This window comes from Nannospalax galili, unplaced genomic scaffold (genome assembly GCF_000622305.1).
Source record: "Nannospalax galili isolate Female #2095 unplaced genomic scaffold, S.galili_v1.0 scaffold46, whole genome shotgun sequence".
NCBI classification, from domain to species: Eukaryota; Metazoa; Chordata; class Mammalia; order Rodentia; family Spalacidae; genus Nannospalax; species Nannospalax galili.
The window spans coordinates 2,474,158-2,497,143 of NW_008355790.1; the positions used below are offsets into that span (position 1 = coordinate 2,474,158).

Genomic DNA, 22,986 nt, shown 5'->3' on the forward strand with positions numbered 1-22,986 from the left:
TTTTACTGAATTCTTTTATTTTTAGTTTTATTTTGTATAGAGTGTTATGCCTGCATGTGTGTAAGTGCACCTGTGCTGTGCAATGCCTGTGGAGGTCAGGAAGTGTTGCATTCCCCTGGAACTGGAGTACAGACAGTTGTTAGCTGCCATGTGGGTGCTGAGAATTGAACACAGGTCCTCTGTAAGAGCAGTCAGTGCTCTTAACCACTGAGCCATCTCTCCCGCCCCTATTTTACTGAATTCTTATTAACTGCTAATGAATTTAAAATAAGATGGGAGGCACTGGGCATGGTGGTGCAAGCCTTAAATCCCAGCACTTGGGAGGCAGAGACAGGCAGATCTCTGTGAGTTCAAGGCCAGCCTGGTCGACATAGTTCCAGGCCAGTTGGGGCTACAGTGAGCCTTTAACCTCTCTGGAGGCAGAGGGAGGCAGATCTCTGAGATTGAGGACAGCCTGGTCTACATATTGAGTTCCAGGCCAGCAGGGACAACAGAAGGACCCTGTTTCACCCCCCCCCCAAAAAAAAGATTTGGGCTGGAGGACCTGGGTTTGGTTCCCAGCACTTACATGGCAGTTAACAACCCTCTGTAACTCCAGTTCCAGGGGATATGACATCTTTTGTGAGCACTGCATGACATAAGTGCTCCTACATACAAGCAGGCAAAACACTCACATAAATATTAAAATATAAGATGGTTAATGTATATTTTCTAGTAGGACTCATTTGTCAATGACTAAGCCTTTATGTGCCATACATGATACTGAAGTATGTGTTGAATGAGTTGTTTTTCAGAACTTAAGCAAGTCTTACCACATGGTTGCTGAAGGCTGGGAAGTGAAGTGAACAGAGCTGTAATCTCACTTACTCTGTGCCTTCTGATACAGTCTGATTTCTGCTAAGCTCTAAGTCACCCTGGTAAGAATTGTGCATGCTTAAGAAGTGTCCTGATAAGTCTCTGTAGAGAATCATGATACCTAGAAATTTCCAACAAGTGGACAGAATTCACTGAAAATCAGTTGTCTTAGTTGGCCTGGTATAACAAAGTACCACAGACTGGCTGGATTATAAAACAACAGAAACTTATTCCTCACAGTTCTGAAGCCTCAAAATCCATGATCCATCAGTATGATTGGTTTCTGGTGAGACCCTTCTTCTGACTTCTAGTATCATAATGATGGGAACAGAGCAAGAAAACCCTCTGGGGTCCCTTCTTTGAACGGTACTAATCACAGTGATGAAGGCTCCACCCTCTGATCTAATTACCTCCCAAAGACTCATACCATCACCTTGGGGGTTAGGATTTCAACCTCTGAATTCTGGGGGTGGGGAGAGGACCCAACATTCACTTCATTATATAAGCCATCAAGCTAGTATTTAATACCTGCTAGGCTCTGAAAGATACAAAAAAAGACAGAGCCTCTGCTAGAAGCTTCAGTGGGGGAAAAGACAGTTTTGTTACATAATGTTTGATACAATAAATCTTGGTTGAGAATAAACAGAAGAGCATGAGATGGGAGGAAAGAAGGTAACTGTCTTAGGTATGTATACAAGGTATCTAGGCTTAGGTATACAAAGTATCTGTTAGTACTTCTTTTCTGTAAGTTTCTGAAGAACCAGGGGAAAAGCTTATTTGAATTTGACTTTCAGAGATTTCTGAGGAAGAGAAAAAATGAAAATTTCAAGTGGGAACGTAAGTAGTTCTGGACCAGGAAAAAAGTTAATATAGTCTCAATTTATAACTAATTTGTAGGAACCAACAAACCCATAAATCCTAGGCAAAGCTTGGAAAGTAAGTAAATGTGCTTCGGATAGAGAGCCTGTGGGTATGACATCCAAGATCTTCCACTTACCGCTTGTCCTGGTAAAGCATTGGCTCTTTCAGTCACAGCAACCAAGGCCTGCTTTTCTGTTGCTTCCCCCCAACCTTCTATCTTTAGATTTTTTTTTTTCTTTCCATATCCAGAGTTACATCCAATTTCATCCCAGTAGATTATCCAGAAGGATAGAAAAGGCTGAAAGGTCTGGACAGTCTCCCTCAGTCCTGTCTCCTTAAGGACAGGACGTGAATATGTGCTGTTAGAAGACTTCCAGATCTGTTGCTTTGCATTCTAGAATATTAATGACCTGAATTCTGTTGCTGATAAGAGATAAAAGCAGGGCAGGCTCATGGGGCAAACAGTTTGGTATAGTGCCATCTCTTTCAGTATTTTCAAAGCTAATTACATAGAGTGACAAGGAGGCCATAAATGCAGGAGGGAACGGAGTGAATTATCCAGCCTAACCAAAACCCAAACTGTTTTCTAATCTGTCCTCCTTGGCATGCAGTGGAGGGCTAGGGGGAAAGTAGAGGAATTGACATTTATTAAAAGTGCACATTTATGTCTGCACATGACCCAGATGTTGGCTTTCCCTCTCTGCTACAGTGAAGCCAGTGTACTCTGCCTCAAGAGTCCTGCTGACTTAGTTCTATTATAGCTACTTCATCAGAAATTTCTAGAACACAGCCAGTGATAGAATTCTGTGATCTGGCAGGGAGGGGCAAGGCAGGACTTCCCTTTGCTCTCCTACCACCACGCCGTGTAAAGCTCACATGCTTGAGGCTGGAGAGATGGCTCAGCAGTTAAGAACACTGGCTGTTCTTGCAGAAGACCCAGGTTTGAATCCCAGCACCCACATGGCAGCAAACAACTGTCTGTAATTCCAGTCCCAGGGGATCCAACAGCCCCTTCTGTCTTCTGCAGGCATTGCACGGCACGGGTGCACTTACCAACATGCAGGCAATACACACATATGCATAAAAATTAAAAAAAAAATTTTAAAAAGCTCATATGCTTGTAGTTCTAGGTAAGGGGGTCCACGATAAAGTGAAAACTTAGAATTCAGTGTCAAGTCTCTGATACCTCATTCCTGGGATTTCTCCCCATTCCTCCCAAAGAGATCTCCCTAAATAGAGCCCTCCTCCTACCATCCAAATCATCTTTTATGTATTTTATTTTCTTCCCATAACCTCACCTATGAACATCTTGTATCTTTTTGGCCACCTTACATGTATAGTGTATGTGAAAAATTGTGGAATGCTAATAATAGCCAGTGAGATGGCTCAGCAGGAAAAGGTGCATACTGCCAAGCCTGATGACCTGAGTTCAGTCCCTGAACTCTATCCACATGATAGAAGGAGCGCTCAGACTATCACAAGTTGTCCTCTGAGCTCCACTCATATGTAGTAACAAGAGGCACACACACACACACACACACTTTAAACAATACTCAAAAATTAGTTTCAAATTTATATTCTAAGCTCTAATTACATATTTTTGACAATTAGTTTAGTTATTACAGTGTTGTCTTTTTTTCAAACTTTCCAGACTGATTTTTTAGTATATTTTATTATTTTATTTTATGTGTACAAGTGTATTGCCTGCATGTAAATAAGTACACCTGTGCCATGGAGTACCCTTGGAGGTCAGAAGAGGGCATCAGACTCTCCTGGAACTGGAGTTTGGACAGTGCTTGCCCCCATGTGGGTGCTGGGAATCGAACCTGGGTCCTCTGCAAGAGCAGCCAGTGCTCTTAGCCCCTGGACCATCATCTCTAATCTCCCAGACTGATTTTTATCTCCAGAAATTTAATTAGGGTGTAGGCGAAGCATATTGGAGCTGTAAAAGAGAAGACATACTAGAGAAATGGAAAACCTCTTGGTGTCTGGGAATGGGAGGACTCCACCATCAAGGCCTGGATACCCAAGACCATGTATGCAGTGAAGACCACAGCTGGCCATCAGGGGAGGTTGGAGGTCCATTCTAGAGAATCAGTCCTCCCAGGACCAGAATCTGCAAATAACAGAGGCCTTCCCTGTCCTCAGCATAAGAGGCAAAGCCATGCACAAGCTGGGACCTCAGGGGAGGAGGTTGTGAGGAATGTAGTCAGAGAAGACTGAAACTGCTGCCCAATATCAGGAAGTCCTCCATGCTCTACTCTGTTCCACCATCAACCAGAGTAATGTGGACCCGTGGCTTACAGTAGGGGTCCAAAGCAGCAAGCTCATGTAAGGTGACCACAGTTCCAGCTCACAAGATGGGATGCAGCTTCAGGTTCACGTAAGACCACAACTCTGGTTCGTGGGGGTAGGGGGGTCCACCATTCCAACTCCTGTAATTTTTGAATACTGTTTACTGACAAAACTACTACCAAGTTTCAACAATGTGAAATTTGTCACTGTTCCTATAATGTGAGTTTGCCACTCCCTTTCCAAATTTCCCACCCATACAAAGTCTTTGAATGTAATCATGTTACTTCTTAAAGAAAGCAATGCTAATAAAATATTAAAAATAAATTTGGTGCCAGGCATGGTGGTGCACACCTTTAGTCCTAGCATTCCGGAGGCAGAAGCAGGTGGATCCCTGTGGGATCCAGGTCAGTCTGGTCTACACAGAAAGTTCCAGCTGGGACTACAGGAAGACCCTGTCTCAAAAAAACCCCACCAATAGGAGATGTGAAGGAAAAGTAAAGACAAGAGTAATTAGTATTATAAGTTCTAGACAGGGAACTAGAAAAAAGTCAGAACAGGGCAAATTTCAACTATTCCTATCAGAATTCATTGGGATTTCTTGATGAGAGCTTCTAAAAGCATCCCTCTACTCGGTTCCTCCTCATTTTCCTTTTGTCTGCCACGCTGGACTCAAGAGTGATGAACTCGGGATTTGTTTTCAGGTACTCTGATAGCTGTTGGAGTGGCTAGAATCAGTGTCAGTTCCCTCTCAAAAGCTTAGAAATGATGCCTTTACTTCTCCTTCACATCTCCTAGGCACCAATCAAGGGCTTTTACTACCTACAGTTAAGAGTTATGTAATTTGGGAGTCTTTTAGAAAGACCCACTGAAGGAGTACTCCAGTTGCCTCACCCTGTGTCCCTGTTCAGCATGGAAGAAGCCAGTGGTCTGTGTTCCGATTCCCTATCCACAAGTTGGGTAACCTCTTCAGAGGATGGCGTGATAAGAAAAGGAGGTAGGAATTGGCTAGGCAGTTAGGGTAAAAAGACCCCAAAGAAAAGTAGCCAGTTTCTTGGCTAAAAGTCAAAAATAATAGGCAGTTTCTTGACTAAACATCAAAATGCCTTTGGGCCTCATAGCAACATACTCTGTTCCAAAGGCCACAATTTTAGGGTTACCGCTTCTAGAGGGGGGATGTTAGAGTAGCAAAAAGCCCCATAAGTTTAACTGGTCAAGACTATAAAATCCCTAGTCTATCTGTTGGAGGACCCACCTTTCCAATCTCACTGGTCAATCACCTGGTGATAGAACACCCCTAGGAAGGCAGGTTCACCCTAAGTTATGCTAAATAAATGGGCAGGATACCTGGTATGTGAATGAGGTAGCATTTTTTTTCCTGTCTGGAATCCTGCCTTGTAATGCAGAGTTGCTCAGAACTTCTAACCAGCCACAGTCATGTAGGTCTCTGTAAGTCTGTCCGCTCCTGCAGTTTGGGTCCATCCTTCAATTCTTTTATGAATGAGACCAAGAACCCTCTAGGGGACCCTCTTGCCCCCCATTTCAGTACAGGCCAAAATTACGGACATATGGTGTCTTACTTTAAGAGACAAAATGACCTACAGTAACAGTATGTGAAGGTGCTTTGCAAACAATGATAGACTGGCACCATCCTTTGAAATATTCTGGAAAAAAATTCATTTTGTATCCTTTGTGTGTTCAGAACGTAGCATTATCAGAAACCCTCAAAATATAAAATAAAATAAAATACTGGCAAATCCTAACTTATTCAGGTGGAATATTACTGTTCTTTCTATAGAACATAAAAGGAAGAAAGACTATTAGCTATGCCCTGGGTATCAGTTTTTACTGGGTGTCAATTTTCCAGCAATCTGTTTCTTAATGGAATGCATGTTTCCCCCACAATTCCTAAAGCATTGTGCCATAGAAAATAGTTTTTAAAAACGATCTGACCAGTAATATGAAGTTTGAAAGCATGTAAATCAGCATTCTATCTTGTTAATAAACACATACCTACACGTATTTTTTTTTTAATTTGGGTAGAATGCTAACCACTATATTCAGGGTAGGAATTACCTCAGAGGGAGAGAAAAAGGGAGGAGAAGAGGACAAGAGGCATGCAACTGAAATCGTGCAATTTCATTGTTTAGAAAACGTTTAAGCTGTGCTACAAATGGGAGTATTTGATAAAAATTAAAATATTTTAATATTCTCTAAAAAACACCAATAAACAAATAAATTTGACATAATTAAAAAATTTATTTTTAATTTTATGTGTATGAGTGTATTGCCAGCACGTAAGTGCACCCATGTTGTGCAATGCCCAAGGAGGTCAGAAGAGGGCATTGGATTCCCCTGGAAATGGAGTTATGGACAGTTGTTAGCTGCTATATGGGTGCTGAGAATCAAACCTGGGTCCTTTGCAAGAGCCAGTGCTCTTAACTGCTGAACCATCTCTCAGTCCCCTAAAAAATGTTTTTTTAATACTGGAGTGAGCCTCTCGTGGGCAATGATTGGACCTTTAAAAGTATCAACTCCTAAGCCAAGCATGGTGGCACACACTTTTAATCCCAGCACTCAGGAGGCAGAGGCAGGCGGATCTCTGTGAGTTCAAGGCCAGCCTGGTCTACATAGTGAGTTCCAGGACAGCTGGGGCTACAGGGAGACCCTGTATCAAAAGACCAAAATAAAAAAAAAAGTCTCAATTCCTTGTGCTGAAACTGCAATTTACCAGATGATTGCCTCCATCCCATTTTACATGTAGGGTAACTTCAGTTGAAATAGTACTTACTTAACAACCCCACCCCATGTCCCAATGTGCAAGGCTGGGAGGAACAAGCTCCACAAGGGCGGCTTCTCTCTTTGGCAACATCTGCTTAGAACACATGGATATAGAAGGTGTTTGCGAAATTCTGAATGAACTTGAAGAAGGAAGGCACCCCCAAAGCATGGATGGAATCTGCAGAACATGTGGAGAAAGCCAGGTCTTCCAGTGCTGGTGGCATCTTGACCATTCAGTGTACTGTGGGTGCCAGGCAAGCTGGTTTGGGCCACATAATGGATACAAATTTACAGCTGCTTTGAATTCAAATTTCAAGTGAGGAAGCCAGGCATTCTAGTTTCCATTCTGTTGCTGTGATAAAGTGCTCTAACAAAAAGCAACTTAGGGTTTATTTCAGCTTACAGGTTACAGTTCATCACTGAAGGAAGGTAAAGCAGAAACTTGAAAGCAGGCCTGTTTGCTATTCCACACAGTATTACCTCCAACCTGGGAGTGAACTCACAGCTAAGGAGCACAGCAGATACCCTAGCACTTGCTCATGCACAGGTGCATGTTTACCTTTCTTTTTCTTTTACATTTTATTTGTGTGTGTGTGTGTGTGTGCATGGCATGTGTGTACAAGTGTCCACAGAAGCCCAAAGAGGGCACTGGATGCCCTGAAGCTGGAGTTAAGGTAGTCGTGAGATGCATGATGTGGGTGCTAGGAACTGGGAACTGAATGGTGGTCCCTCTACAAGAGTAGCAAACATTCTCAACCATTGAGTCATCTCTTCATCCCCTTAGCTAGTTTTCTTATGTAGCCCAGGACCAGCTGCCTAGAGAATGGTATCACCCACAGTAGGCTGAGTCCTGCTGCATCAATTAACAAGACAATCCTCCACAGACATGCCCACAGGCCAGTCCAATCTAAGTAATTCCTCAGTTGAGATTCTCTTCTCAGATGATTCTATACTGTGTCAAGTTAACAATTAAGGCTAACCAGAACACCAGTGTGAAGACTGGGGAGAGAGCAATATATAGTGATCCCACACACACCTTCCCAGCACTGCTACTGGACAAGGCAGCATGTGTACCCTGGTGCCACAAAGACCATCCTGTCCCCTGTCAGGGACTCTAACAGAGTTATGTTAGCTCTTTATCACTGATGCAATACCTGACGTAAGCAACTTGAAAAGAAAGAGTTGGCTTACAGTTTCAGAGGTATCCGTCCTCCACGGTGGAGTAGAGCAGTTTATATGATAGCAGGAAGCAGAAAATGATAAAGGGGGAGGCTATGACAAGATATAACCTCCAGGCACACTCCCGGTGATACACATCCTCCAACCAGTCCCTACCTGCCACCTTGTGATCTGATTGTCTCTAGAAACACCATCACAGACACCACATTTCATGCTTTACTAATCTCCTGGGTGCTTCTCAGTCTGATCAAGTTGCGAGACTATGAGACAATTTGAATCTGGTATAAGAACTTAGAGAATACAGAAGGCCCCCAAATAAAAGGATAGTGAGAACAAAAAACAAGTGTATGTGGCAGGTTATATAGATAATCCAGGGGGACTTACTCACTTTGGGGCTTCTAGAAAGGCGAATTTACCAGGCATGACAAACAAGAGCATTGTGGGTAGAAAAGAGCAGTGTGTATAAAGAGATGAAACAGACTGAGCAGAGAAGTTAAGGAGAGAGCAGCTGGGCATCAGGTAAGGACATTCCCCCTCCTCAAATGAGGAAAAGACTAACTTTATTCGAACAAAGACTGGTAAAAGTAAAGGGGATGAATACTGTGGACGGGACTCTTAATCTTCACCCATCATTCTCTTCACTCCACCATCTGAATATTTCCACTGTGCTAGGCCTTGAATATAGTCAAGTGATAGGAAGTCTGCCCTTCAGGAATGTACAAACTAAGCTTGTGGGGAGGTCCTCCTGGAGCTGTGTTTCATAATGAACAGACACTGGTTAGCAGGCAATGGCAGAGGCAGAAGGCATAATGGCATACAGTCAGTTACTGACTTGGCATGACAAAAGGCTAGAGGCAGTGAGACCAAGTACATTCTGTGTCCTGAAAGCAGTTCTGTGAAACACCTATGGGGGCTGGCAAGATGACTCAGTGGGGTAAAAGTGTTTGCTGTGCAGTCCTGACCATGTGAATTTAATCCCCAGAACCCAAAACAAGTTGCAGGGAGAGAACTGACTCTTGACTTCCATATGGAAAAAAGTGTGCATGCACACTAATAAGAATAATAAAAGGAAGTCGGTGTGGTGGCGCACGCCTTTAATCCCAGCACTTGGGAGGCAGAGGCAGCTGGGTCTTTGTGAGTTTGAGGCCAGCCTGATCTACATAGTGAGTTCCAGGTCAGATGGGGCTACAGGGAGACCCTGTCTCAAAAAGACAAAAAAACAATAATAAAAGGAAAGACATTTGTGGGAAGCCACAAGAAGTGAGACTAAATAATAAAGCAATTACTGTGCTCTTCTGAAGAACTTCTATTTCATACCACAATATAGCTATTGACACTTTTAAGCAAGAATGGCATGGAAAGTTTGATGGTAGTAGTGAGAATGGATTCGGGGACAAGGAGACAGTAATGAGAAGAATGAGTATGATCCCAGGTAAAGTAGTAATAACAGGGTATGAGCACTACTTATAGAGCTTAGAGTGGGTCTGAAAGATGAATGACTAGAGAGAAGAGACGAGGATTAATTTAAAACTCATCACCAACTCCCACATGGACACAGTAAGGGAAGAGAAAAATGGAGCCAGTTCATTTGGCAACAGCTCAAACACCTTCAAATTCAAGCTTAACATAATTCACTTGGCAGAACTGAAATGTCTTAAAAACAAAGTATATTTGTGGTTTCTCTACAATTTCCTCATTGGTGGATTAGGCACTGGAAACCAAGGTTCCCTTAAAAATGGAATTCAAACTATTTAAAATGAAAATCTGCTTAAATCCATGAAGGAGATAAAAAGGCACAGAAAATTATGGGGCTAAGATTTGGGGAGGAAAAAAAAGCCCAGAGAAGAATCTGGTACTTTAGGCCAATTTCTCCCACCAGGTACCTGTCAACTGTGGCTTAAGTTTTTGCTTTATTTTTGGGACATGGTTTCCCTCTAGCCCCAGCTGTCCTGGGACTCACTACATAGACCAGCCTACCCTCAATCTCACAGAGACCTGCTTCCCTCTGCTTCCTGAGTGGTGGGGTTAAAGGTGTATGCCACCATGCCTGGCTGCATCCTGTTTTATTCTGTAAAGCAGTAAAACCTCAAAATATCATTTAGAATAAATAGTTCAGGGGGTGGAGTGATGGCTCAGTGGTTAAGGGCACTTACTGCTTTTCCAGAGGACCTAGACTCAGTTCCTAGCACCCACATGGCAGATAACAAGCATGGGTTACTCCAGTTCCAGGGGATCCAATGCCTTCCTCTGGCCTCCACAGGCACTGCAGGCAAATGGTGTACTTACATACATGCAAAACATGCATACACATAAAATAAAAATAAAATCTTTTTTAAAAAGAATAAATAAAGCCAGGTGTAGTGGCACACAACTTTAATCCCAGCACTCAGGAGGCAGAGGGAGGCGGAGGTCTGTGAGTTCAAGGGCAGCTTGGTCTAGATAGTGAGTTCCAGGCCAGCTGGGGCTACAGGAAGACCCTGTCCTCATAAGACCAAATAATAAATAAATAAGTAAATAAATAAATAAACAAACAAGTAAATAAATAGTTCAACTTACCTAAACCTACTAAATGGATTTGAAACAGAAGCATAGAACATTAACATGTTGGCTGTGTAAATAACTCTTAAGTAGATTAACAAACCATCTCCAGAATTTAAAAATCAAATAAAAATTTCTGCCATAATACAAGCCTATTTGTGCTATACATCCTTCATCCATGCAACTGGGAGTTCTTAGACTACTGTAGGAGCTATTAAGAGATTTATTCCCAGGCTGGAGAGATTGCTCAGCAGTTAAGAGCACTGACTGCTCTTGCAAAGGACCCGAGTTCTATTCCCAGCACCCACATGGCAGCTATGAACCATCCTTAACATCAGTTCCAGGGGAATCCGATGCCCTCTTCTGACCTCCGTGGCACTGCACGACATGGGTGCACTCACATACATGCAGGCAATACACTCATACACATAAAATAAAAATAATAAATTTTTTTTAAAGAGATTTATTCCTATGGCTTTGGTTTGTTTGTTGAGACATGGTCCGTGTTCTTGCAGCCCAGGCCAAACTAGAACTCACTATGTAGACCAGGCTGGCCTCAAATTAAAAACATCCACCTGCCTTTGCCTTCTGAGTGCTGGGATTAAAGGCATGAACCACCACACCTGGCAAAATTATCTAATTTTCAAAACTATAAATAGCCCCCAACTTCATTCTCACTAACTCATAGTCTTTGTAAGACACATAGAAATCATTATTCTAATTTTAAAACTATGAACAAAATATAGAATCAAAGCCTCATTATCTTTAAATATTTTCTTTCTTTCCTCACCAGAGCAAGCTAGTTCTTCACGTCTAAAATACAACAGACTAGGACATTCAAAAAAGCTGATTTTTAAAAGTTTCTTGCTAATCTTTATTCATGAAAATAAGTAAATTTTCCATTAGCATAAAGTACATTTTCTAAGATGGGATACAATCATTTATACATTAAGACTTTGGCATTTAAGATGTTAACATTTTTATGCATTATTAACTTGAATAAACTTGCATCTTAAGCTTCATATTGGTCTTAATACTTCAGAGCTGCCTCACGTGAATTGGAAGATGAGAAGCACACCTATAACAATGATCTTTTAACAGTTGTATAAATCCTATTTTCACATACTTCGGTTGAAAACAACTGCATGATGTTATGTTTACAAGCAAACCACAAAACTTTATCTGGAATAGTTACTAAAAAGCAGCTTTTTTTGGAGACTGAAAAAAGTAGGGGAAATAAGAGATATAGCTACTCCTTAAGACCTCATTTTAATAGTTTAAAATCTTTCACAAAACTTCTAGAAAGAGGCAATAATAGTTTATCATTTGACAGAAATAAAAATAATTCCTAATAAGAATCTGGACAAATAACTCGACCTCAGGTTAGTACGCTTTCGAGTTATAGATGTGAATCTTCAAAGAATGTATATTTAGAATAAGTCAACCAAATGGAAGACAGTGCTAAGCTTTCACATTTTTATGCTGGTGAACTGAAGAGAGTAATGTACTTTTGATGCCTCTGCTAAAAATGCCTCTTAAAATCATAAAGTTAAAGTATCTTGATTTACATTAGAGACTACTAAGTTTCCAACTCCTAACCATCTACTTATAGTCATCTGTTATTAGTAATACTTAGACAAACTTCTCCTCTCAAATAGTAAAAACTAAGGCACTAAATTAGAATTTAAAATCAAAATACAGTTTTATCAATGAAACTTGGAGAGACCAAATAAAATGTACTTATAGGATAAATGCCACTGGAAGCAAAGGTTTTACATATATACATATTTTTTCCTTCAGACAAAAATCTATTTTTAAAACGACTAATTCAGTATTGGGCAAAGGCCAAAATGCTGCATTTTAAATTTAATTTTCGTTGTTAAGGAAACATTAAAAGTGCAGTAAATTAAAAACCAAGACAAAGTAAAACCTTGGTTTATATAGCTAATGGTTATAATAAAGCAATTATAAAAAGTTTACTAGAACAAAGCATAATATATTGTCAAAGAATGTTACAGCCCAAAGAAAGGAGCAGAAAACCCTGAGCTAAGCTGTATTCCCATCAACGTGTGTGTGCGTGTGTGTGTGTTCTGTGTGGGTAGTATATATACCTGTCTCCATCAATTATTTTAACCCTACTGTTCCCAAGCTTCACTGCTCTATCTAAAACTTAATCTATTAAAACAAACTAAGACCAACAACTTATGAACTAATGTGTGTAAAATGCAGTTTGTCTTACTAGTGCTAGGGGAACAAGTATAGCCCACATGCTGCAGAGACTGAGCACCCAAAACTAATCTCCTGGGGCTAGAGAAAATTCCTATTAAAAAGACTAGTCACTGAATATGAAATTTTTTTTTATATACCCTAAAGGCATACTGAAAAGACCAGTGATGAAAAACAGTGGTAACTATCAAATATACTTTGTTCTATGAAATAATAGCCTATATGTTGACAGAAAAATATTCTAGTTTCCAAAGTCAACTATGTTGCAACCTATCTGTTAGTTATAATTCCATCAGGATTACTAGGCCTTTAACTACGAGACTGGAAAAAATGATGCTTCTAGGATTTAGCCAAACCAAAATATGCTAAACCAAATCAATTCAAGAAAACTCACTAATATTTAAAGCAGTAGCCTCAACCAATGTGTGACTCAGTTTTCTTCTTGTTCACGCTTTAATTTTCTTTCTCAAATCCTGTAAATACTAGGTGGTATCACCAAAGCATTTCTTTCCTATTCTAAACCGTCTCAGTAAAATAAATACAAAATAATAGCACAAGAGGATTGTTTAAACACTGTTCTAACACATCTTGGGACCTGCTTCTTGGCTCTTCAAACGGGGAATGTTATGTACTGATTCTACAAATACTTGGTTTGCTTAAGATGCAAACTGATCCAGTCTGCAGACAAACTAATCACAAGGCAGTAGACTGTATCTCTAAAGCCTACCTCTTTTCTCAGAAACGTTAATAGTACTTCATGTGAATGCATAAAACACAAAAGAGGAGCTTCTAAATTGAACTATTATTCACAGTGCAAAATGATTTGGAATGGATAATCAAAATTTAAGATCAAACTCCTACAAGAAGCACCTCTGGGGAATTGCACGTATTGCACCAATACAAGTTGCTCTCATTCTTCTCAACAAATCTAAATCAGCTCTGTCCATGAAAAAAAATTTCAAGATTTGTGTTATAAGTGTAACACTCACACAATCACGTTATGACTCATGCCACAGAGGTTCTAAAAGCAAACAGAAACAGGAGCCACTCAAGCTTACAGAAGCTCACTGCTTAAAGCTTGTAATAAACAAAAATAATATGAGAACCATACAGTGAGCATCTGGGGTTCAACATGGGATATCACTACTCCTGTTTTGTCAGTATGACAACTGAGTCAATTTCTATATTGAAAAAATATTCATGCATACTACCAATTCTCTATTAAAAGCAAATATAGCTCATATAAATATGCCATCATAAGAAACACTGTTTTTACATTGTGTTTTTTGACAACAATTTTGCACTGAATAACAATAAATTATACTGACTGCTGTATAAACTGTTAAAAAAAAAAGTATTACAGATGTTTGTAAAGAGTTCCAGTAATACATAAAAGCACACTGTTAAAATTGGATGAACAATGTATATAGTAAAAAAAGATTTTATAACCAAGCAGTACGAACATTCGGGGGTTTTGGTCTTAGCAAAAAGCCACTGGATGTGTCCAAAACTGATCTATCAGTCTTACAACTAAGGCCACTGGTTGCACTGGATGTCCTGGAAGCTCCTCCTGAAAATACACAGAAATGAAATTATCTCAGTTATTTAAACTGAATACATACACTATCATCTGATAAGCTTCCTAGGTCCAGACTGGTTTTCCATCTTCATCCCAGATATGTCTAATACTCTAATGAAATTATTCTCAACAGAACTGTACTTTAGAATTCTCTGTAGAACTTAAAAGCTGTTAAAATGATTCAAGTCAAAACAAAAACACTTTGTATAATCATTTTTTTGACAAATAGTTTGCTGCATTCAAAGCATAACACTAAATGTCAGTTTCTAGAACAAGACCCTATCTTACTCAGTACAGTAAACAAGCCATGTTTTTACAATGAGCAAGTGAAATTGCCAGTCAATGAAAATTCAAGGCTCACAGGAACACTGGGAAGTTACAGCACTATCAGAGGTTCCAATTTTCTTTAGTGCTGGCTTCAGTTTTTTAAAAAAATATATAATTTAGAATATGTACATGATGTAACAGCATCAACTTCTATAAAGAATCAGCCTTTCTATGTGTTGTATACCCTGGCACTAATGCCATTCCATTCCTATATCTCTAAGGCATACAACTAGTTAGATCTATAACCAATTGCACCCCAAGCATTAAGAAGCATTATATTGCCAGGTGTGGTGGCACATGCCTTTGATCCCAGCACTCAGGAGGCAGAGGCAGGTGGATCTCTGTGAGTTCAAGGTCAGCCTGAACTCTACATAGTGAATTCCAGGACAATGGGGCTACAGAGAGACCCTATCTCAGGAAAAAAAAACAAAAAAAACAAAAAAAACATTATATCTGAGGATTCTACAGTATGTTAATTTTTGTATTTGTTATCTAGTGAGAAAGAAAGAATGCATAAGGGTTAGAAGTTATTAATAATAAGGTTCAGCAACATTACAGAAGCCTATCTCTTCACTCCTTCCTTCAGCAAGCATACTAAAATTTAAAAATTCACTGATTATCTGTGAAAAATCTATTTTCACTTGCTTTATCTTTTGGTTTCCTTCCTATGCTGCCTCTACAGGTTATAAATGAAATCTGAAATTAAGTGAACATAAAAGAAAACATGACAGCAAAAAAATAATAAAATGCATTCCAGAAATTAGCATTGTAAAACTATCATAAGTACATGTTACATTTTTTATTTAAAAAAAGATAAAAGACACAAAAAACAAATATAAAATAGTTTTTTATATTCTTACTTAGTGAGCTGTACTGGCTAAGAGTAGATCTCACTCGTCTAGAAGATGGTGATGGGTTGAGATAGCCCATATTTCGATGATAGTCCATCAGCTGTTCAGAACGTTTCATACCAACTGTTGGTTTCACAGTTTCAAGCCTTTTCAACAAAGCCTTCATTAAAAACATGAAAGTTAGAGAAATACCAATAGTTTTTTAAAGTCAAATACTCTACAACCTCAAATTCATTAAGTACAAATTAAGTCACTCCAGGTATACCATATAAAAGAAGTATAATAAATAATATGCTTTCAGGAAAACCCCAGGAGTTTTTCCCTCCCTGTATTAATCCTACTACTATGATTAATCAACTTCTACAGCCTGGATATAAGGTGCTTGGTCCCTAGCTGGTAACACTTCTGCAAAGTGACTGGGTTCTGATTTCATCCACTGGGTTCTGATTTCATCCACTAATGAATTCAAATCAAAATTATTACCAGAAGGTTTTGGAAACTGCAGGCTTAGTTAGAATAAGTGGGCAGCTATGAGTATGCTTTAAAAGATCTATCTTTTGCTGGAGATATGGCTCAGCAGTTAAGAGTACTGGCTGCTCTTGCAGAGGACCCAAGTTTGGTTCCCAGCACCCACACGGAGGCCAATAACTCCAGTTCCAGGGGATCTGATGCTGTCTCCTGGCCTCCGCAGGCATTGCATGACAGAGGTGTACCTGTACACATATGGCAGGCAAAACACTCATACACATCATATACGTAAGATTTTTAAAACGATCTATCTTGTTCTTAGCCTCTTCCTCTGAGACTCTTCCTCTGTCTCTGCCACGTCTTTCCACCATTTTGTTTCCACCCTTGCCACAAGTCTAAAAGCAATGGAGCAGTGAACCACAAATTGAAACCTGAAGCCAAAATAAATCTATTAAATTATTAGTCTCAGATATTTTTGTCATACCAACAAAAAGGTAAGTAACACAGAACTCACACCAGATATGTATCTTTCATGTTGGGTTATAATCTTCAGAAAGGTACCATAAGTTGAAATAAAGTAACCCTGATTTTCTCATAGAAATGACATGAGTTATAATGCTAACAAGTACAGTGTTAAACCTTTGAAATAACCAAAAATGTATCAAAGCTATGGCAAATTCTACCTATGCACATTAAAGAACCGAGGCCTTTAACCTGCTTTTCTTGCAGTCATGCCACACCTAGAACAATGAGCCAAGCGAGCAGGGGATTTCGGGCCTCACCCACTCAACTTCACCAGCACAACTGTCCTCTATACTTTTGCCTTTATATACTAAGTAGTATTTATTTTGGAAAAAAATAAAAAGGTTTTGGCTGTTAAGAAGCTAGAAAACCAGTTAGTTAAGAATATAAAACCTTTAAAATTATATATAAAGCAACAGGCCAAGTCAGCGCAGTATCCAGTAAGAAGGTATTTTCTTTACTATGACTAAATAAGAATAAACATTCCTCATTTTATTTCCAATTCCTTTTCAAAAAGATTTTTTTATGTGCATTTGTGTGTGCCTGAAGCTATGTATGTGCCCCACATATGCCAAAGTGCTTGCAATGGCCAGAAGAAAGTGTCTGATCCCCTGGAACTGAAGTTACAGGCAGTTGTTAGCTGCCCTATGTGGGTGCTGGGAGCTGAACCCAGGTCCTCTACAAGAACTGCAAATGGTCTTAACTGTTGAGCCATCTCTCTAGCCCTTCTAATTCTTTTTAAACTCAAAACCTGAAAGTTTTTTCTGATTTTCACTGGCATCACTGAGAAAGGAATATTTAGGTAGACCAAATGACTTTGGAGATTTATGGTTCTGTTTTATTACTTTCTTTAAGGATAAAACTTTTCTGATGCAATATTTTATCTTATGAGTTTGCTGATACACACCAAGATTCACATTTTAAAAAAATCAGCCTCATGAATACAGTCATAAGACAAATATCCTTTACGTAATATTTTTATTGTGCTAAGCACATAAAACATCAATTTAAGCAGTTAAATAACAGCAGCTAGATTCACTGTTGTGATCAGTAACAACCATTTTCAAAACATTTTCTCAAGTAGTGTTTTGCTCTTATCAGTTTCCCCTGCTGCCCTTTCATTCTGAGGTTCTAGTCCCAGCATTATCAGTATTTCTGAGTAATTTCAAAGAAGGGGTAATTGGTGGTAAGGGTAAGCCAAAATATTCAGGGAAAGAGCTGTTTAGAAAAGAAGTAAGTATTGCCAAAAGAAACCCAAGCTTAGCCACAGTAGTTAAGGTGCAAAACACAAGAAGTAGACAAGATAGACCAATCAGGAGAGCTCCATCACTCTCAGCCAGTAGAGAGAAGACCCTCTCAGTTTTTATTCCTCAAAAGTCAGAAAAGTAGCAACTCCTTAGCGAAGTCCTACCCACCTACAATTAGTGGCACTCTTGGTTGAACTGAGAGTCAGGATTTGATATTGCTCCACTTGATTGTAAAGTCTGTAATTTTTCTAACATAATTCACTATATTCTTTGTAGATGGAGGAGCTGTACAATATAGATGTCAACTTTTTCTAAAATGATGATCTTCCCTACCTGTAATTGCATAAAAGATTTCTATGTATCACACTTTTACTGTATTTTACTGAACAGAACTGTATGGAACAGAAATCTTCACAATTTCACTTAATATGCATATATATGCACAAAGTCCCGAGTTTGATTTCCAGCACTACATAAAACCAGGCATGGTGGAGTATACCTATAATCCTAGTACTTGGGAGGTGGAAGCAGAAGGATCAAATGTTCAAGATCATCCTTGGCTAGGTAGAGAGTATGAGACTAGCCTGAGATTCATTAAACCATGTCTCAAAAAAAAAGAAACCAATAATGTTTATTAAACTCCTGATTTCCTACATTTTTCCTACATTTATTTGTTTGGCTGGGTGAACACATTTCTCTTTTTTTTTTTTTTTTTTTGTTTTTTTTTTTTTTGGTTTTTTTTGAGACAGAGTCTTCCTGTAGCCCCAGCTGGCCTGGAATTCTCTATGTAGATCAGGCTGGCCTTGAACTCACAGAGATCCGCCTGCCTCTGGGATTAAAGGCACGTGCCACCGCACCCGACCACATTTTTTTAAATGTTAAGAAAACTTCAATGTTTATCCATCAGATGTGAATATTAAACTTGAAACAATTTTCAGATAAAGCCAAGAAAAGCCCTGCAGACTGAGGCCAGTCTGGTCTACATGGCAAGTTCCAGGGTAACTGGGTAACTGGGGCTTCAAGGAGACCTTGTCTAAACTGTGGCCCCAACCAAAAAAAAAAAAAAAAAAAAAACAAAACAAAAGCTTTCATAGAGGAAATTCTAAGTAGAAAAATTATGTCTGTTATCTATTTACCTATATTTCTCTGCACAGTATATGTGTGTGTGTGTGCAATCTTAAAAAGGAAAACGAAACAAAACCAGATTAAATTAAGTCCACTCAAGCTAATCTCTTGTACACTCTACTCACTGAGTATTTGCAGGAATCCCACTTCATCCCTGTCATAGCTTCAGTTGTCAACTTGCCACACCTGGGAAGAAGGAACCTTACTTGAGGAACTTTGTCCATCAGACTGACCTATGGGCATGTCTGTGGGGCATTTTTTGATTGCTAATAGATGTAGGGAGGCCCAGCCCACTGTGGATGGTGCCATCCCTGGGCAGGTGGGCCTTGGCTGTACAAGCAAGTCAGTATGCAGCATTCCTCCAGGGTCTCTGCTTCAGTTCCTGCTTCCAGGTTCCTGCCCTGAGCTCCCACCCTGGCTCTCCTGGATGATGGACTATAATCTGCAAGCCAAATGAACCCTTTGCTTTCCCCAAGTTGGTTTTGGTTACTGTTTTATGACAGCAACAAAAATCAAACTAGAACTCCTAACACTGTTTACTCTGCCCCACCCTTCTTTTTACCTGACATACAATTAAGAAAATGAAATAATCTCACTAGACTACAAAGTGAAACCGTACACCAAAATGTCCTTACTGAACCAGCATTCCTGCTAAGTCTATTACTGTGCTCTCTCAGGGGAAAAAAAAAAGACTATACATCAAGTTCAAAAGAAGGCAAGGAGATATACTTTAACAAGAACATTTCAAAATTCATGACTTAAAAACTTGGTCATTTTTTTGGAAATAGTTTTACTATAACTGAGTCAATATGGAGCAAGCCCTCCCTCTACTGTATTATTCACATGCCCTTTCCTTTCCTTTCTCCCATCTCTTTCCACACACCTCCTTTCCAGTCAGTACTGTTACTAGGGACAGAACCAGCAACAACATCTTAGCATCTCCTTTATACTCCCTTAATATTTATCTGGTTATAATACCTAATAGGAGGAATGTTCATATCTGCCAGTTGATATCTGAGGCTCTGGAAACTTAGTAGGACATACTAACAGTATCCTTTAAACTCTAGGATTCCATTTTATACAATTTTTGCCCTTCTTCTCTCCCTTCTCTACCATACTTTACTGTGATTATGAATTGCCAAAATTCTAATCTAGGTATTTGAAAATACATGGAGTTTTTTAGTATTACTTTTATTTTATGTGTATGAGTGTATTGCCTACATGTAGATTGATGCACCTGTCATGCAATGCCCACGAAGGTCAGAAGAGGGTGTCAGATCCCCTGAAAATGGAGTTACAGATCATTGCTAGCCACCATGTGGGTGCTGGGAATTAAACCCCGGTCCTCTGCAAGAGCTGCCAGTACTCTTAACCACTGGGCCATCTCTCCAGCCCCAAGAACATAATGTTTTAATAATCAAGCCTGATTTAATAATCCATCTGATTTTTTATAATTTTTAATAATCCACCTGATTTTTCTGTGACTAGTGATGAGACGAAGGATACAAATAATAAAGTGATGGAGTCGGAGAGTGGGTCCCGACCTCCATCAGTGTAGTGGCTTGGATCTCAGCAGGCTGCTAGAGAGTGCCAAGTTCTGGCATCCCTCTGGCCTCCCTCTAGCAGAGGGCCTGAGAACCCCCGATCCTGCGTCCACTTGGTGGTAAGCTTCCCCTAACTGCACCATACTCACATCATCTGGGATTTTGTGAGGCCCCTCCCAAGGCCCCAGGGCAGATCTGGCTTTGGTAGGCTAAGGCTGAGATCACTGCAGACAGCCTGAGAGGGTGGGTTTGGACCTCCATCCCTGTAGCAGCTCAAATCAGGGCAGAACGCCAGAGAGTGTCCAGTTCTGGCCTCCCTCTAGCAGAGAGCCTGAGAATGCAGGGGACTGTCTGAGAGCCCCCGGATCCTGCCTCCACATGGTGAAGGAAGCATGAGCTTACCTGACTGGAACCCAAATTGGGCTTCTGTGCTTAGTCCTAAATACCTGATCTGAAGACATCAGCCACCTCCAAATTAAACCTGAGAGAACCTGAACCCTATACAAACCAGCTTTACATAACCAATAAAGAAAGGATCTAGGCACACCTATAATACAAACAGAAGCATACTTCAACTTAATTCTCATATAAAAATCATAAAAAAACAAAAGAAATTCACATGCCAAGATCACAATGAAAGAATAAAATGGAAAGTCAAAACACTATTTTCCCCACCAAACCCCACCAATTCTATAGAAGACTTCTACAAGAAGAACTCCCTAGAGGTAATCCAGGACACTGAATTTAAAAGAACAATCATAAACATGATCAAGGAATTCAATGAATTTAAAGAACACACAAACAAACAAATCAAAGAGGTAAAAGAAGATAGGAATAAACTTCTGAATGAATTCACAAAAGAGATAGAAACACTGAAAAAAACTCAGGCAGAAATGAAGGAAGTGTAAAACTCAATAAGCCAACTTGAAACAACAGGGGACAGCCTCAATGAAAACAATATCAACACTGGAGGATAAAGTTGAAGAATTAGACCACTCAAGCAAAGACTATGGAAAATTTTTTTAAAAACACAGGAATGGAATATGCAAGAGATGTGGGACACCATGAACCATGAAAATCTATGGATCATAGGAACAGAAGAAGGGGAAGAATTTCAGGTTAATGGTGTTGACCAGATTTTCAACAGGATTGTAGAAGAGAATTTCCCTAAATTAAGGAAAGACATCCCCATGCAAATACAGGAAGCACATAAAACACCAAATAGACAGAATCAGAAAAGCAACTCCCCATGACCTATCATAGTAAAAACACTAAATGTACAGAACAAAGAGAGAATACTGAAAGGAGCAAAAGAAAAACAAGTCACATACAAAGGAAAGCCCATCATAATTACAGCTGACTTATCAATGTAAACTATGAAAGACAGAAGAGCCTGGACCAAAGGCTCTACATGACAATAGATGCCAGCCCAGAATACTATACCCAGCAAAAATGTCTATTATAGTTGAGGGGGAAAGAAAAATCTTCCATGATATGAACAGCCTGAAAGAACACATGTCCAAAAAATCAGCACTTCAAATAATACTTGAAGCAATACAGAGAGCAGAGAGAAAAAACTACACCCCAGGGGCAACAAAAGAAAATAAAGGTATAATCTAGGAAACACAAAATTACACAGAGAACACAAACAGCAATTAAAATGATGGCAACCAATATACATCTTTCACTAATAACCTTAAATCTCAAGGGACTCAACTGCACAGTCAAAAGACAGAGGCTAAGTGAATGGATTAAGAAACAAAATCCCATCTCTTTGCTGTCTGCAGGAAACCCATCTCACCTTCAAGGACAGGGACTACCTTAAGGTAAAAGGATGGAAAAGAATATTCCAAGCAAATGGCACTAAGAAACAAGCAGGGGTTGCAATTCTAATATCTGACAAAATAGACATCAAAGTAAAACTCATCAGAAGAGATAAGGAGGGTCATTTCATTCTGATCAAAGGAACAGTTAACCAAGAAGATATTACAATCCTTAACATATATGCACCAAACTCTGGTGCATCCAAATTCATAAAAACAACACTACAGAACTTTAAGAAAGAGATTAACCCCAACTCAGTAATAGTAGGGGACTTCAATACCCCACTGTCTCCATTAAACAGGTCAACTGGACAAAGAATAAACAGACGTCTGAATTAAATGATACCGTACATCAAATGGACCTAACAGAAATCTTTCGAATATTCCACACAAACGCCAAAGAATATACTTTCTACTCAGCACCACATGAAACTTTTTCAAAAATTGGCCACATACTGGGCCACAAAACAAACCTCAACAAATACAAAAATATTGAAATAATTCCATGCATTCTATCGGACCACAGAGCAATAAAGCTCACAATCAGCAATGGACAAAGTCCTAGACACTAGATGAAATCATGGCAATTGAACAACACACTCCTGAACAGTGAGTGGGTCAAAGGAGAAATTAAGAAATAAAAGAATTCCTGGAATTCAACAAAAAGGACACTACAACACAACACAACCTCTGGGACACCTTAAAAGCAGTCCTAAGAGGGAAATTTATAGCTCTAAGTGCCTACATTAAAAAATTAGAAAGAGCCCA

At 39.5% G+C, this 22,986-nt stretch overlaps 1 protein-coding gene across 3 annotated transcripts in view; it reads right to left on the reverse strand.

Annotated features, from left to right (window-relative positions):
- Window positions 1-11,728: 11,728 nt before the first annotated feature.
- The window catches only part of Cfap97 (cilia and flagella associated protein 97), a 40,262-nt gene continuing 29,004 nt past the window's right edge, over window positions 11,729-22,986 (reverse strand). For all 3 annotated transcript variants that reach the window (XM_029556379.1, XM_008853584.3, XM_029556380.1), the window contains exons 4-5: window positions 15,499-15,649; window positions 11,729-14,302 (exon numbers count right to left, since the gene is read on the reverse strand). In XM_029556379.1, coding sequence (XP_029412239.1) covers window positions 14,175-14,302; window positions 15,499-15,649 — 279 coding nt within the window. In that variant the 3' untranslated portion in view covers window positions 11,729-14,174. The remainder of the gene's footprint in view (window positions 14,303-15,498; window positions 15,650-22,986) is intronic.